Here is a 17,189-nt window from a genome sequence, read left to right as displayed (position 1 = left end):
AATTTTTTAGTCACAGCCATTATTTTGAAGACCAGTTTTCTGAAAGATTTTTCCTACTATGCTCCTTTTCAATATGTATAGAACCTTTCCTGGAGTCTCTTCTACCATCTTCATCATCATTAGTGTTGAGATTATTAATTCATTCTTTTTCTACTGCTTACAAACCAAGCAACATTCTGACTGATGATTTGTCTTGTATATGACTATATTTGGAATAAATCTGAATTCCTTTTCAATTTGCATTATTGGTATTTAGTTTAGATGCAGATGCAGATTAAATTGGACCATCATCAGAATTTATGAAAATGATTTTATGATAACATTGGAAATGCGGTCGTCATACAAGCTATAAACTCTGAACAATTTCTGGTTGAGATAAAAGATAAAATTCTGTGAGTGTACAGAGCTGTCTTGATCAACAAATGAACCAGGTTAGTCTCTTGTCCTCTACAAACTGATGACCACCGTCTGGTGAAGTGTGGAATTGAGGCAGTTGCACTGATTAACAAACAGGAATCTTTTCTGAGCCATTTATGGTTGTGAAAATAACAGCCCCCCTTCTTAATTTCCAACCCCATTCTTAATTTCACAATATTTTAGCAAGATGTGATGGAATAACAAAGGATCTTTCAAGGGCGATTTGCCATAGCCAATTTTGCTCGGCAAATTAGCCAGTCATTTTAGAACTTGCCTCTGAGGCTGATGGAAGATGACAGAAAATGACTTGTGCAACCATTTTGTCCGCTGAGAAAATATAAAAGATAAATGTTCTCAGAATACAACCTTTGGTCTGCATGGTGTCTCCTTAGACCTAAAAGAGGTGCTACATTGTACACGTGTCCTCACACACAAGCTTTGATTGCCTCTCTGGCAGTATTTGAAACTTGCCTTCACATTGACAGCCAGCAATTTTCTGTCATCTGTTTCTTTGAGAGGAATGATTACTGCTGTATGTAGAGAAAGAGTTTCAGTGATACACAACCATTCACTCTTTCTTGTCCTGTCACTGTTTTCCCTGTTCTTCTGTCTTTCTTCCAGTGGCCATTATGTTGAAGGATGATTACTTTGTCCGGGGTGCAGGCCTACCAGGGAGATTTAAGGCAGAAAAAGTGGAATTTCACTGGGGGCCAAACAATGGATCTGAGGGCTCAGAACACAGCATCAACAGCCGACGTTACCCCGTGGAGGTTAGTTCCGTCTACTAAGCCTTGACCTATCCAGGAACTAACCATATCTGACAGTCAACACATATCTTTGATATGGACATGAATCTTGAGCTTGAAAAGCACTTTGCAAGCACTTAAATGTGAACCAGACACAGTAGCCAGTTGTCAATAGAGGAACTGAATCGAACATTCAACAGGTCCACAATTACATTTTGTGGTGTCTATATCACAAAGTTGGAGGAGTTATGTCCACATATATTAAATGAGTTGGTTAAGCAAGATGTTGCAGGTGTATGCAAGTGTTTCATAGCATGATTTTAACACAGAGGACCTGTTTATACCTGAATTAACATGTGACATCAGTACATCAGTCCAAACGTGAGTCCTGTACCATAAAGTTAAAAAGACCCAGGATATATTTGTATTATCTGGCTTAACTAAACCTAACACTCTTCTCTTTACTGAAACTCTATTTTAAAACCAATGGACATGTAGAAAGAATCAGACAGAAAGACATCTACTATGTCTGAACAGATCCATTTACACAACAGGTTGCTAAAGTCACTCTACCACTTTTCATGTAAGTCAATAAAGAGTCATGTCCAGGATACGACAAAGTGTAGCAGGTAACATTTGTAGCTTATTAACTGGGGCTCCCAAACATGATCCAGCTAATGCAAGCTTTTTTAAGAAAGGGTAGCCAGTAAATGATGACTAGAAAGTGGTCTCAACTGTATTTGTCGCTGAGTTCATCCAACCTCAATAGCAGTTACTTTCAATGACAGAGAGTCTTCATTTTAGTTTTTGTGCATGGGCAATAAACCAAGTGATTAAGCTGGTGACAAACAATTGTAATACTGATGTCCTGTAGCTAAGTTCAATAGAAACAAAAAGGTGAAAGCATCCAGCAGCCAGTGATGATTTTGTTTGTGATGAGCAGGATTTACCTCTCCGACTTGTTTTTTTGGCATGAGGAGACACTCTTGTGGCCTCCAAATAAATTCTTTGCAATATGCCAAGTGTATGGAGTAAGTGTAGATCTAGAAGTGCAGAGATTACTCTGTGTGTTTGCATGTTGTGAATGTGCAGCTGTCAGTCTCTTGAATACTGAAATGTCAGCCATCTCTCTGTCTGGACTGCTCCTCAAGCCATGCCTCTATGTGATAGCTTGCCAAACAGATGAATATGTATTGTTTGACATTTGGCAGGTCAGCACGCTGACAGATCAGCTTGATAGTGCAATCTCCCCCCTTCCACCCCAAACTCAGTTTTATTCCCTCTCAAACCTTTCCACAAAGTTGCATAAATGTGGTTTAGTGTCAGAGGCTGATGCATTTATCCTCTCTAACCTGTTTAGAAATATTACCTGTCCACAGGTGAGGAATTCCAAGATTCTGCTGAAACACAAAACTTTCCATATGAATGCATGACGGAGCTCTCTTGAGCTGAGTGTTTAAATTGCCAAATGTATAATCCGCCATCACAATGATTCAACTGTCAGGCAACAGCAAGGAAAAGTTTCCATAAAGCAGTTTTATGAAGTTCCAGTGAAATTCAAGGCAGTTTTTCTATACTGACTTAGTCAACTGTACTATTTCAACACACACACTCACACACACACACACACACATACAGAGATTGAAGCAGACTGACTCGAAGCTGGGGACTGAGACCATAAACTTTAAAGATGAGTAAATAAATAAAGTGAAAAGTATAACAATTTTTCATATACTTCAATTTGATCAGGATCAGTTTTGCACTAGTAGACTACACGCAGAACCTGCTTCATAGTTTTGTGGTGAGTATACTTGCTTGGTATGCAGGAGACTGGGGTTTGATTCCCCACTTGCTGTGGTGACCTCGAATAGGGAAAAAGCTGAAAAAGAAAGAAAAAAAAAAAGGCTATGCACACAATCGCACATTTGTCTTGTAGCGAAATGACAATGAATGCACTCTACAGCTAATGTGTTAGATAGGCAGTAGGTAGGTATTTAGCATAAATACTTGGATTAAATACTTCGGATTGATTGAATACCTCTGTATTGTGATGTATTTTGCCACCACAGTTGATCCCATTCTGTCTGTGCTGAATATCTGCTGTAAATGTGGACACCTTTAACAGCTCGACTACATGTCACAGTTACTACCCAAAGAATGAGAGATTTAGGTTCTGACCTCAGCATATTTGGTAAGTTATGTCCATGATGAAACTGCATTCAAAGTTTGACTTTCTGAATTTCAAAATGCATCAGAGAATAAAAATCATTTAACAGCTGCACTTACTCTCTTTATATTTTATTATACATCTACAATAATAATAATAGTTTCATTCATTATAATCATTTATAAAATAAAAAGTGCAATCTTATAATACTGTGTAGAATGACATTTATTCACTCCAAATACCTGCCAATGCAAAATATACGATTTTGTCTCAGTGCAAAACCGACCAGCTGTTAGAATTATCTTATGTAGACTAAAACATCTGCTTCTTCCTGATGCTGAGGTCCGTGACATTGTCAGCTGATACAACAGACAGTTTAATTATATTTCATCAGTCCATTATCTATATTGCTTATGATTGTCACAGGGGGCTGGAGCCAATTTCTCAAGGGCAGGGTGCACCCTTGATGCCAGTATATCGCAAGGCCATCATATAGAGACAAACAACTATTTGCTTCAATGGGCAATTTAGAGTTACCAATGAGCCTAAATGGGCGTGTTTCGTGACTGAGGGAGGAAGCCAGAATACCTAGAAGGACTAGGACCTTGTTAATGTGAGGTGTGATGCAGTGCTAACCACTGCATCACCATTGATTTGACAACATTATACTGCCTACAGTACCTACATTTGTTGCCTCCTGTTTCCCCATATAATTCCCATATTGGCATCACCATCAAACTAGATGACCAAATCAAATCAAATCAGATTTATTTGTATAGCGCCAAATCATAACAAAGTTACATCAAAGCACTTTACATATAGAGCAGGTCTAGACCAAACTCTTTATAAATTTATTTAAAGAGACCCAACAGATCCCCCGATGAGCAAGCACTTGGCAACAGTGGCAAGGAAAAACTTCCTTTAAGAGGCAGAAACCTCGAGCAGAACCAGGCTCGGGGGGCGGCCATCTGCCTCGACCGGTGAGGTTGAGAGTGGGAGAGAGAGAGAGAGAGAGAGAGAGTGAGACAGGCATTGGAGGGTGGGGGGGGGGTGTAGGCAGGAACATGTTGCTGCATGAAGTTCATGGAGTTGAGCTGTAATACAGAATTCATGAAATATGGGACCAGCAGGTGTTGCAGGAACATGGGATGGCGATGAGTCACCACCTGCAGGATGAGGACAGGGAGAGAGAGGAGAGGAACTGGGAGAGACAGAGACTTTGGCAAAACATGGTTAGTAAATGCAATATAATTGCTTAGAAATGGGTGAAACTGTGTTTGTGATGCTTTCGGAGAAAGTTGCATTGAAATTGCAGTACTGATAAAATTAAGAATAACGTCATTACCTTTCTGTTACTTGGCTAAAATATACTATAATATATATAATATACCCTAACCGTAACCCAGTTGCAAAGCAGTTGAGTGTGAAAAACTGATAAAATTGAATCTATTGATTGTGGGTACACGGACATAAATATACCTTTTTTATAACACTCGGCAAATTCAAATGAATGTGTTGCAATTAATAAACCAGTGTCACAAGAGCTTAAAAGACAGATTTAAGGTGATGATTTGTGAACATGTGATGATTATTAAACTGGTTTATGGTTGTATTTGTACACTCACTTCTCCAAGTTCTGGTTAGGGAAGAATCCTGATCCTGTGGAATAAAGAAAATCCTCACACAGATTGCTAACCTAAACCCCCACCTGACCCAAAGGCCGATGGGACTGTACATGTGAGCTACACATGTGGTCTATGGTGTCATGGAATTGTTATTAACTATAGTGCTTAATTCATTCAAAAATAAACTTTGAGTGGTTCATGTAAGCCTGCCTATTATACTATTGCAAGCATCAGGGCGTTATGATGAAACTAATTAGCGGAATGAGCAGCAGCTATTAAGCAAGCAATAACACAGAATCCTTATTTAGAGAAATTGCATAAATCTTATTTTGGTGTTGGTTCTATCGTGTATTTTGAATAAGAGTTTAAGAAAACAAATGGATAACTCACCTGTCCTGAAAATATTTCTTATACAGACAATGTAAAATTTAGAGGTCTGCGCTGATATTAAACTGCAATTCCAACAAATCAAGTGATCTCTTACACTCCTGTTGCAGTAATCGTATTAAGCAATGTTATCTCTTTTAGATGGAAAACTAATATGTGGGCACACATGCATGCATTCATACACACCTGTGTACATTCTGCAGATAGAAAACTTATTCACAGATGTTCACAATTCCTTTTTCGCTTATTTAATTTTTCTAGCAATGGTTTTAATGATACCTACTCACCAGAGGCAATATGTTTACAACCATTTCTCCTGAATGAAATACAGAACACCTGGAGGGACTTTCTCTAAATTTGACACAGCTGCTCACTTGGACTCAACGATGAACTGATTTCATTTTTGTGGTCACAGCTCAAGGTCACGGGGAACTTATAAATTACTTACCTTCTGGATAGGGAGTAGGGAGGAGTGAACGATTTCAGTGATTTCATACAAACCATTGCTTTTAATTGCACATTTACAGGGCACAGGGAGAAAACATATATCTGGTTTCATCCCTATGGTGACTGAATGGATTATGTTAGATATGTTTTAACATGTTTAACATGTTTTTTCACTGGGTTCAACACTTATTAGTCCAGGCCAGATGATGTATCTTGAAGTCATTCTTACATGCCACCAGCAGGGTAACATTTTAGGTTGCTGGGCAGGTTGCTACTTTTTTCTTTTTTGTTACTCAAAATCAACAGGAATATTAATGTGTGTGTGTGTGTGAGAGAGAGAGAGACAGAGAGAGAGAGAGGTGTCTCTATAGTTGGTATCACTGCACCTTTCGTTTCTACCTAGGTCAGGTGCTCAGTTTTCTCTTGACAATACCCAAATAGATTCTCCAAGGGATTCGGGTCAGTCCATTTGGCTGGACAACCAAGAGCCGTATTATTATAGCTGGTAATCCAGTTATTGCCATTTTTGGCTCAGAAATAAATGACTCCAATAAAAAGTTTGTGAGGAGAAAAAGCATAAGATCTTCTAAAGTGTCCTGGTAGAAGTTGCACTGACGTTGTAATTAAAACACAGGAGCAGATCAGCAGATCACATAACTCCAAAGCATTACAGACTAGATTGAGAGTATGAAACAAGAAACTAGACTGTATTTATTGCGTAAATACTGGTCATGGATAGGGCCAAAGGAAATATCATGATATTTTGAGATCAGAATATGTCACATTTTTCTTAATGTTTTGGTTCCCTCACAGCTTTTCCTTCAGCCTCTAGCTTTTTCCTTTTCTTTGCTTTGTTATGTGCACTGCTGGTAAGAATTAGGAGACCTCTTCTCATGAATGATGTATGACTTACAAGCCTTACATTTAGTAATGGTAGCCTTATAAGGTGCTTGAATGACACAGAGGTAGGGGTGTGAGCATATTGCTCCCCCACCTGCAGCCAGAAACAGTAATGCTGTGGTTAATATGCCATGCACAGCCCTGCCGGGGAGCAAAACAAGTCTTCAGCTAGTGTGTTGTCGTCTAATGTGTGTGTTTGTCTGTGTGCAAGGTCCCATTGCACTATTGTTTGCTTTACACCAAAAGTCAAGCATGTGATTTAAGATGCAGGAGTTTGTGAGGTTCACCAAGTCAGGTCACAAATGTGCACACACACAAACATGCACATTGCAAGGTGTTTGGTCAGTGCTCCCTTTGTGTGTGTAATGATAACAACACACACAGAAAAGGCTGATGTGTGACTGTTGCCTTGATGCTAGTTCTACACAACAGCTCCAGGCTTGGAAAGGTTTGGACAAATCAGGGATGATATTAGAGTCCACCGTCTGCCCGGGGCCTCTGAACTTCTGGGGACCCAGGCCAGTTCACACCGGTGTCAGGGGCAGCAGAAAGCTGATGTATAGTTGACAACCTTTTGCAATGTGCAGTGATTGCAGTGTCATTACAAATGATCATTATATTTAGCTTCATTAAATCAACTAAAACTGACACCAGTCTACGCATTCTTGTAGATTCATCACACTGAATGGTCATAGCTCCATAATGATTCACAGGGATTAAGAAATGCCATTTTGACTGGTTTATTGCATCCTACGCCCTGAACATTCTCATTGGGTTCCCACAGGCCAAGAGAGATTTGTGAATTCACTTCAGTCTATTGTTTAAATATATTCACAAAATGTATAAAGTAAAATAAGTAAAAAAGTAAAAAATCATCAGCAAGTTAAAACAGTTTTCATAGATTAATTTTATAAATGCTGATATAAGCAGCATTGTGGCATCGTGGTTAGTGCTGTTGCCCTCCAACAAGAAGATCGCGGGTTTAGTTCCTGGCCTGGGACCTTTCTGTGTGGAATTTTTATTTTCTCCCCGTGCCTGTGTGGGTTTCCTCCCACCGTCCAATTATCTGCATGCTTGGGTTAACTGGTAACTCAAAATTGTCCATAGGTCTGAGTATGAGTGTGAGTGGTTGTTAGTCTCTGTGTGTTGGCCCTGTGATGGACTGGCGACCTGTTCAGGGTGACCCTGCCCTCACCCAGTGTGAGCTGGGATTGGCTCCAGCACCCACGCGACCCAGTAATGGATAGCTTCCCACTTTTAAAATCTACAATACTGTTATCCAATATCTATTAGTGTGTAGTTATATGAATGGCCATGAATATAATGATGGTGACTGTAGACAGCATTATAAGGTCACCAATGTTACTAAGGTGTGGCATAATAACTGGTCATTTAATACAATTATTTGGGATTGAATATTCTAATACTGATGTGGGTGATGGGCAGCAATTCTAAAAATATGTGATGAAGCAGTCTGAAAGACAAGCTGCAACAGAATTTCTCCTAGGAATTACACTACAAAATGTATTGTTTGTTGGGAAGCCTGCAGTTGAGTCCGGTTTGTCAGCCCTTGGGGCCCCCAAACAGCCCAGGGGCCCAGGGCCACAAGCCTGCGCTACCTGTTGACAAGCTGCTTCTCTGGTCTAGGGACCTGAGAGGAAAGTCATTCAGCTTTATCACATAGAGCAATACAATTGTGTGCTTTAGAAGTCAGAGGTAGAGAAATTAAGATGAGGATATATTGTCCCATCATGGCATTCTACTTGAGTACCCGACCACTGGGCTACTGAAATCCTCGTATGGGAAAATAGATCTCAGGTGCATCAGCAGGAATCTCATCAAAATAGCTGAAATCGCTTTAGAGAAGGGTTCATTTAAAAATTTTTGAGACGGTAACCAGTATGATTCCATACAACCCTGGTTCCATTCAACCCAGTTCATCTGTTTGTGGTTGGTTACACTATAGTGCCTCACCTGTCCCCCTTCCCTTGCCTTGAGCAGGTAAGTGCACTATCAGGGTTAGCTGGGCGAGGAGCTAGGCTATCCATTCTGTCTGACTGCCTCATGCCAAGGCTCATTTTTATCTCGACCCCCTCCTGAGTCTCCCAGACGTGATAAACGAGAGGAGCAGAGGTTGAAGAGATGGAGGGGGAAGAGCTGAGTGTGTGTGGCTCCAGAAGTTGCTCTGCCAGCTTTTACCCACCTGCCTAGATAAGGAAGGCACTGTAAATTAACACGCGATAGGGGGGCTGAGAGCACAGGCTCTGTGTGTGTGTGTGTGTGTGTGTGTGTGTGTGTGTGTGTGTGTGTGTGTGTGTGTGTGTGTGTGTGTGTGTGTTGATTGTGGAGGGGTGGGGGTTGCACTCTTTCACGTACATACACACACACACCTGCACTTCCTCTTCTTGCTTTCCTGTAGGTATCACAGATAAAGCTGTGTCATTGATGAATGGGATTTTATTTCCCATCAACCTTTTGCTGCGTGGAAAATGGAAAGCACATCCTGCTCCCTAAATCATCAGATGAATAATGATAACACTGCGCACCAGTTTTCATTTCTTGCACTACTTTTCTGCAGAGCTCCTTATGCAAACTGTTTGTTTATATCAGCACCTATAATTTGTGTGTGGATGTGTATGTATGTGTTTTACCCTACACTGAAGCTAGAACGAAGGTAGAGCCTCCACAATCTATGGTGTGGATTTTTAATCAAGAGACCTTCCTGAGAGTCAACGTGGTTTGACTCAGTTCAGACCATGTGGGGCTTTGGTCAAGGATTGAGGAATCGGCTCTTGTGTGCTGCTGTTTGAATTTGTCACAATCATTGTCCTTTAGCCACATGTGTGTTATAAGCTGCCAAAGGTTTTGAGAGTCCAGTTCCAGTACTAATGTTTAATTCCCTGCACAGACTGGTTTAATTTCACCATTATTAAGTGTAAGCTGGGCAGAAATTTATTGTTTGCTGCATTGGATGTGAGAGGAAACAGCTCCTGGCCTGCCTCCTGAGCACCAGATAAACCTGTTGTGGTCTGTTCTATCTTTACATTTTCAGGAACAACATAACAACGCTTCATGGCCAACCTCTGTAATATCACTACTTATCGATCTGCAGCACTTTTTGTTTCTACTTTGGTGCCTCTGAAAGAACCTAAATGTAGGTAAGGTCAAACTTCCAGCTGTGTTGTACCATGGTTGAAATTAAGTTGCTGTGTGGAAATTGTGGAGACCCTATTAACAGAAATGAACTGAAAAAGAAATCATCTTTTGAGTGTATAAGGAGGTGCCCTCAGGAGGGACAATGACAATGACCTTGGGGAGACGTAATGAGGAGGAATGGCCCGCACATCTAAACCAGATGTGTCACTGGCAGTCTCTCCGTAGCATACACCATATTCGTACATAAGGTTGTCCAGCAGGGCACTTAGAAACAGGACCAAGTGGCAGGTCGATGACTTTGCAGGCAGACTTGGGAGGAATTTAGTGAGGCCATGCAGCAAGACTTTTTTGTTCAGCTTTGAAGAAATTCTGGCACAGGAGGCCAAACTGGGACTGTGTCCACACCATCAACAGGTTGGATGGGGAGCTCTGGGCGGTGGAAAGAATAATTTGAGGACCTCCTCTATTCTAACATGTATTCAGATGATGATACTGAGCTGTGTGCCTTGGATGCAGTTGCATTCAGCACTGAAAAACAGGACCACAGTAGAAGGTTCCTTGGGGTGAGAGAGATCTGGTCCAAGTTTGTCAAGGCTCCACATGTTCTTGGGCTGTCTGGCCTAACATGCCTCTGCAACAATGTGTGGACAGTGGGGACAGAGCCTCTGCAGTGGCAAACAGGGATGGTAGTTCCCATGTTAAAGAAAGGGGACCAGAGAGTGTGTTCAAACTGTAGGGCAATCATATTCCTCATCCTCCATGGGAGAGTTATTGAAAGAGGGACATTTATAAGGGGTGGCTTCTGCAGTGATGCTATCCTTATTCGTTGCAGTAAAGACCAGTCTAGCGACATATTAAGCCTCACATGTGGTCACGAGCTGTGGGTGGTGTCAAAAAGAATAAGATCACAAATAGAAGTGGTTGAAGTGGCATCCTCTGCAGTTTGGCCAGACTCAGTCTTAGAGACAGGTTGAGGAGCATCAAAAGGAGCCAGCTGAGGTGCTTTGAGGATCTGGTCAGGTTGCCTCCCTCTTCTGTTCCATGAATGCAATTCTGGGAGGGGACCTATAGAGCAATCTGGAGAGATCACATCTATCGGCGGGTGTGGGAACGCCCCAGGACCTTCCTCCTGGTGGAAGTGGCTGAGGAGATTATGTGGGCCTCTCCCCTGAGACTGCTACTCCTGCAACCTGGAACCAGAGAAGCAGTTTGAAGACAACATTTTTAGGGTTAAGGTCATTAATATAATCTGTGTCTGGACTTACTAACTGTAGAATAGACTGAGAATACTTTAAACAGAAGCTGTAATATAGATATAGATATATAAGTACATAATATAAGTCTCATAAATAAAGGTAAAAGTCCTTGAGGGACAAACACTCAGGCATCTCACCGTTTCCGAGGAATTTATTTTAAAACACTCTGATTTCTTTATACAGTCATCTGCACCGAGGTCAGTCCGTCCTAAACTGTCATTGAGTACTATTATAGGCTTTGAATGCACTCCAACATATCATGTTTGGAGACAGCAGGTGTTCTCTTTGATATTTTGGACAGATGGCTTGGAGAAGTATCCTTTGCCAATATCTTATATTCTGTTTTTTAGTTTTAGTCACTTGTTACTTAGTTTTGGTTTGCTTTCAGAACTGCCACACCAGAAAGAGGAAAGAGGATGGCTCTGCTGCCACGAAGAGACTCAATCAGTCAGAGGTTCAGTGTGCAGTGGTAGCGCAGGTAGTTTGAGTTAAAAGAAGATCATGTTCAAGGGCAGCATGGCAGTGTAGTGGTTAGCTCTGTTTCCCCACAATAAGAAGGTTGTTGGTTGGATTCCCGGCCTGGGGCCTTTCTGTGCAGAGTTTGCATGTTCTCCCCATGCTTGTGTGGGTTTCCTCCAGTAGCTCTAGTTTCTTCCCACTGTCCAAACATTGAATATTTAGATTGATTGGTGAGGTGTGAGTGGTTGTTGGTCTCTGTCTGTCTCTGTGTGTTGCCCTGTGATGGACTTGTGACCTGTCCAGGGTGTACCCCACCCGCGACCAGTGTGAGCTGGGATTGGCTCCGGCACTGCCCTTTGTGACTTTATAGTTGTGACTTTTGTTGTTCCTGCTAATGTGTGAGAGCATAAGTAGCACTGATTGCATGTTGTTCTAGTAAGCTCGCCATTCCAGACTGAAAAAGGGCTGCAATCAGACTGAACTCATATCCAAGAGGATGATACCAAGCCTCTCACTCCCTTCTCTCTTTACAGCCATTCACACTCAGCAGGAAGGGATGAGGATGGTAAGGAATTTTACATAATTTTTCTGATAGAAATATTCGGGGCTGGTCAAAATACATTCCCCAGAAGACACTGATGGCTTGGCCTCTTGTTTGGACCTAGTTTAATCACACCTGAGGGCAAAGAGCCAGTAATTCAGCCATCACTAACACAGAGGAAAAATTCAAAGGAAGGACATTCAATAGCACATAATTTTATTTCAGTCACAACATGACAAATACAATACCTGTCTAATGCATAATAATAATATAGCTCCTCTATATTTGGTACCATTTGTTTCCATTATAATTTCCGGCAGTCACTTCCTAACCGTGAATTGTAAAGTACGCAACATTGGATCAATGTGCTCAGCACGAACCCCATCATTCATTTTGACTTGTAAACTGACACCATAAACTTTTATTTCGCATATGTTTGTTGAACAGCCAGAAACACATCAGCGAGCTGTTGCTGTCTGAAGTCTTTACGATGTCGTGACTGCGCAACACATTGCAACTCGTTACGTCGGCTCAAAGGTGTGTACAGTGATGTGGGGTGGTGCATGAGGATATAAAAACAGGTGAGCAGATATGGAAGGACCTCAAAGTAAAATATGCAGTGGCCTCTTTTTTTCTGGCTGAGCAGTCAAAGGTTGAACACTTTAGACAATTAATACCACATCACTGATGTTATTATTAGCTTAACTGGAAAAAAAAAAAAATCTAATGTCATGTCTAACACACATATCCACCACCCTTTCCTCTGTCTTACCAATAGAAATGAAGGGCATAACCTTTGGCACTGGATGCTAATTGGAATTCTCACTGAAGGATACTCTCTCATGATCAAATGGGATGTGATCCACATCCTCTCAACTTCATTGCTGGAGTGTGTCGTGATTTTCAGTCTGCTCCTTCTGTCCAGTTTGAGCATACATGTTCTCTCTTTCAACCTAATGTTTTAGTCCTAGTGGGCATTTTTTGGATTTTACCTCAGCCCAACTTTTCTACTTTCTTTATTTTTCATTTCCGAGGAAAGAATTTTGTCTCTTTAGTTGTGCCTGAGTTGTGCCAACTGAGCTGTTGGCTTAAATGTATTCACCCCAACTCACTTTGGTTGGAAAGTCAGCTATTTTCTCCTGTTAAAGCAACTACATATTGATAATTGTATTTGACGGAGACAAAGAGAACTGCAAAGACTGAGAAGCCATGCAGCTGGTAAGGACCCATCTCTTCCTGGATGATTGCCATCAAAGTTGCATGGAGAATTGCTGCAGGCACTGCAGCAAACAAGTAAATTGATTCCCAGTTGACAGGTCCATTCAACATTCCACACAATCCCAGGAACCCTTTCTTTCAGGTCAGTGCTTTTGACAGCTACCACTTTGCCCACACAGCTCATAAACACCTCAACAAATCTGATTGTTTATGAACATCATGCTTATGGAGTAAAATGTTTCACAGTCAAAGTTCCATTGGCTCATGATGGGAGGTCAGTAGCTTTTCCTTGAGAGTAGGGGCTTGGTCAAGGTTTTGAAACTCAGTCTGCACAGTTAGCTTTCCACTCATTCAGTCCAGTTGTACATGCATATAGTTGCTGTCATTTCAATCCATTCCCTCTCCACGTGCAGAAACATCGGAACTGCTCTTTTTGCTCCTTCAATACTGTACCTTGTCTGTTCCCCATTGCCCTCATGAACTCTGCACTAACACTAGCACACAGCTTTTTGGCTTTTGTTAAATGGTTTGTGGACACGGTGCTGTTCATTAGCAGAGCAGGAATCGATCAGAAACTGTGTGCCGCAAACACTCTCCTCCTGTTATGGGTTCCATGTGTTTCTTGTATTCAAAACTAGTTCAGTTCACTTTTTTTTTTTTTTTTTGCTTTAATACACATAGTTGGTAATCTCCTTCTTCCCCAAAACCACTGCCAAAGCGCAGCACATTTCTGTATTTATCTGTGACTTGTGTTCCATGTGGTACTGTGCACTATTCAGACACTCCAGTTCATAACAGTATAACGTGATTGCAAAATTCAAGTGCGTGTATCATTTAATCAGTCAATCACCAATTTATTACCTTATTCGACTGCCAATACTGACTGAGATGCAGTGCCACTAATTGCTTCAGGTGGCAGTTATGCAGGTAGAATTGGTGTAAGGCACACGCCACAAGCCACAAGAGGGTTTATTCAAGTTTTATCAATTCTAATCGCACTGACTGAATCTCAGTACCAGTTACATTTTATTAATATCCATGACATACCTTCCTCACTAATACATTTTTTTAGCATTTTCAATAAAAAAAAAGTAACTGAGTTTATTTATTTATTTTTTAAATTTGTTTTGGTCAAAATTTAAAAGCTTCAATGTCAAATGGAGAAACTCACACTCAGTTTACAGAGAAAGCAGTTGTTTACACATTATATTATTGCTTATATTCTGGCATAATCATAATTTTAATTCCATACAGAGCAGCTGCTATTTTATATTGGTAACTTATTATTTGGTTAGGGTTAGCATTAATTCTGCTGTGGAGTTGTGATTATTATACTTTACATTTAATAGAGTGAAATTAAACTGTACTGATACTTTGTGTACAGCTTTCTACTTGGTCTTTCATCCCTGATAATGTTCTGTTGGCAGTTTCTGAGGTTCCATGGGACAAATATCAAAAGAGACTAAAATTCATGGATTTTGCTGTGACTAACACGTTGGTGTCAGGCAAGATGGAATATTGAATAGATGGACGCAGAGGGACTGTGCTGTTACACTGACAGACAGGCAGAGCTGATACAAAGCAGTGTTTGTTCTCCTCTCTGCTAGCACAACAACAACAGGAGTAAGTAAATCAGAGTAAATGGATGTTGCAGGCTAACACGTAGAGGTGTACTGTACATAACTACATTAGGATGATGGGAGTTGTTTTTCTGCGCTGTTGATCTGATTAGTAATGGTATCCTTGGAGTTTTCTATTGTTATTTTTACATTCAGCCTTTCTGCCGTTATGCTGTTTGTGCACTCCTCATTTACTGCCTTTCTGTTCTTTGTCACCCTCCACATATTCTTCTTCATCCTCCTCCATTTTTTATTCATCCTCTCCCTCAGCCAGCTACATTCCATTAAACCTTCAAAGATAACTGATGACTGCCAAGCTGCACTCCTTTGTTTTTTATATTTATTTCTGTTTTATTTATGATTGACCTTCCTTCTAGATAGGGAGCACATGCCATTCCTAACATAATGTCAAATTTCCTGGTGCCAGTCCTCAATGGCACTAAAACACAGCCATTCTTTAAAAGCCCAATGCTACCTGGAGGGCAAAAACAGGCTGTCCCAGTTGCCAAGCTTGCTCCATACTATTTTTTAATAATCTGACCGACTGATAGGGGCAGTCGTCAACAATTTTTTGTGTTTATGTGGTTTCCTTTTTTTGGTTTTGGGCAAAAGCAATATCCCCCCCCCCACACACACACACACACTCCTCCCCAACCCCCTTTGCTTTTATGAAAAAGTAACACAGTTGAAATTGAACAAGCCACAGCTGACTCTCAGAGCCATTTCTCACATAATGCATTTCAATTGGGTTTTTAAGATAAATTGCACGAGGTCGCAGCATGCTCTAAACATATCTCATAACCCAGATTGTGCAGCCCTGTCCCCACGTCTGCAATCTGTTTTGTAAAGCCATGGCGCTGAGGGAAATGAAATGCAGTGAGAGTGTTGCATGAGTGACCGGCAATGCTACATCGAGTGACCTTCTTTGATGGATGCCCTTTCTCCAACTCCAAGAGGGGCCAGGAAATTCAAAACCCCCATAGCGTGGATCAGATCGAGAGAGAGACTGCATCAAACCTTCCTCTTGATGTCCTCACTCTCTGCTCTCAGCAAGGACGTGCACTCCATGCAGTGCATTCTGTTTTCTGTTTTCATACAAAGCCTTAGTTATGTCGCCTCAGATCTGTCAGTCCCTCAGGGGGGTTCATAGGCTGCCATTCCCGGTCTCATAGCACTCTCAGCAGGGTCGTGGCAAAACCGGCCCCCGGTACCGCCTGCTTTCCATTTCTATCCTGAGGCAACAGAGTTGTCCCAAGAGGCTTGGTGGTTGATGAAAAGAGTGACAGGAGTTCTCTGAGGTTTGCATAGTACACATGTTTTGGCAACAGAACAGAAATTACGTCTCCTGTGGTCAGTTTCTCAGAAATGTTCAGGAATCCACTTCATGTTAATTCTTCATGTGCTGTTAAAAAACCCGCAACATATTTCATTACCATACCTGCTGCGCTGCTGCCACTTAATACTTTTTACTCACCCCAGTTATTGGCATATAAATTCCATGCATGTCCGATGTGGGAGCTGATAAAAAGAAACACAGCACTGTAAGTGAGAGTTGCGCTGTTTATCATATTGTAATCACAATCATGATGTTGGCTCCCATTTTTAATTAAAGTTAGTTAGGATATTGACGTCTTGTGATTAAAATGTAAATCTCAGTGGATCGTTTGATTTAAGGATTTGTGCATCTGTAGGGTGCTGAAATCATTTGTCAATTAAGTGATTACCAGATTGATAGATTGTGATATTTATTTGCTGTTTGCCAAGCAACAAGCATATGTGTGTCTTGTGTTGAATTATTTGGCAGGGGTTGGGGGTTGGGGTTGGGGTTGAGTAATATATGATATAATATGTGGATGAGTAGGCAGCACAGCGGCAGAGTGCTGTCGCTTCACAGCAAGAAGGTTCTGGGTTCGATTACCAGACCAGTGACCTTTCTTGCATGTTCTCCCCATGAGTGTGGGTGTGATTGGTTGATTGTCTCTGTCTTTCTCTGTATGTTGGCCCTTGTGATAAACTAGCAACCTGTCCAGGATGCACCCTAGCCTCGCCCACTGTAAACTGGGAACGGAGAAGCAGTAGTAGATGAATGAATGAATGTGGAATGGTGCTGCTAGACTTTCCGGACCATGTATGCTGGATAGACAATAGGAACCATGTGAGGACTGCTGTCGACTTGACATGGAAGACAACAGTATGTTTAGAGTGTTCTTTCATTTAGAGCGTTATTTTATTTTAGTTATTTTAAAGGGAT

The 17,189-nt window shown here is 41.2% G+C and overlaps 1 protein-coding gene across 1 annotated transcript in view; it reads left to right on the top strand.

The window, feature by feature from the left end:
• Positions 1–17,189, top strand: part of LOC115044266 (receptor-type tyrosine-protein phosphatase gamma-like) — a 451,501-nt gene that overhangs the window by 295,432 nt on the left and 138,880 nt on the right. Inside the window, exon 4 of the mRNA XM_029503234.1 lies at positions 1,039–1,187. Coding sequence (XP_029359094.1) covers positions 1,039–1,187 — 149 coding nt within the window. The remainder of the gene's footprint in view (positions 1–1,038; positions 1,188–17,189) is intronic.

The sequence above is a fragment of the Echeneis naucrates genome, chromosome 5 (assembly GCF_900963305.1).
Source record: "Echeneis naucrates chromosome 5, fEcheNa1.1, whole genome shotgun sequence".
Lineage (NCBI taxonomy): Eukaryota > Metazoa > Chordata > Actinopteri > Carangiformes > Echeneidae > Echeneis > Echeneis naucrates.
This window is presented reverse-complemented; position numbering and strand designations above follow the sequence as displayed.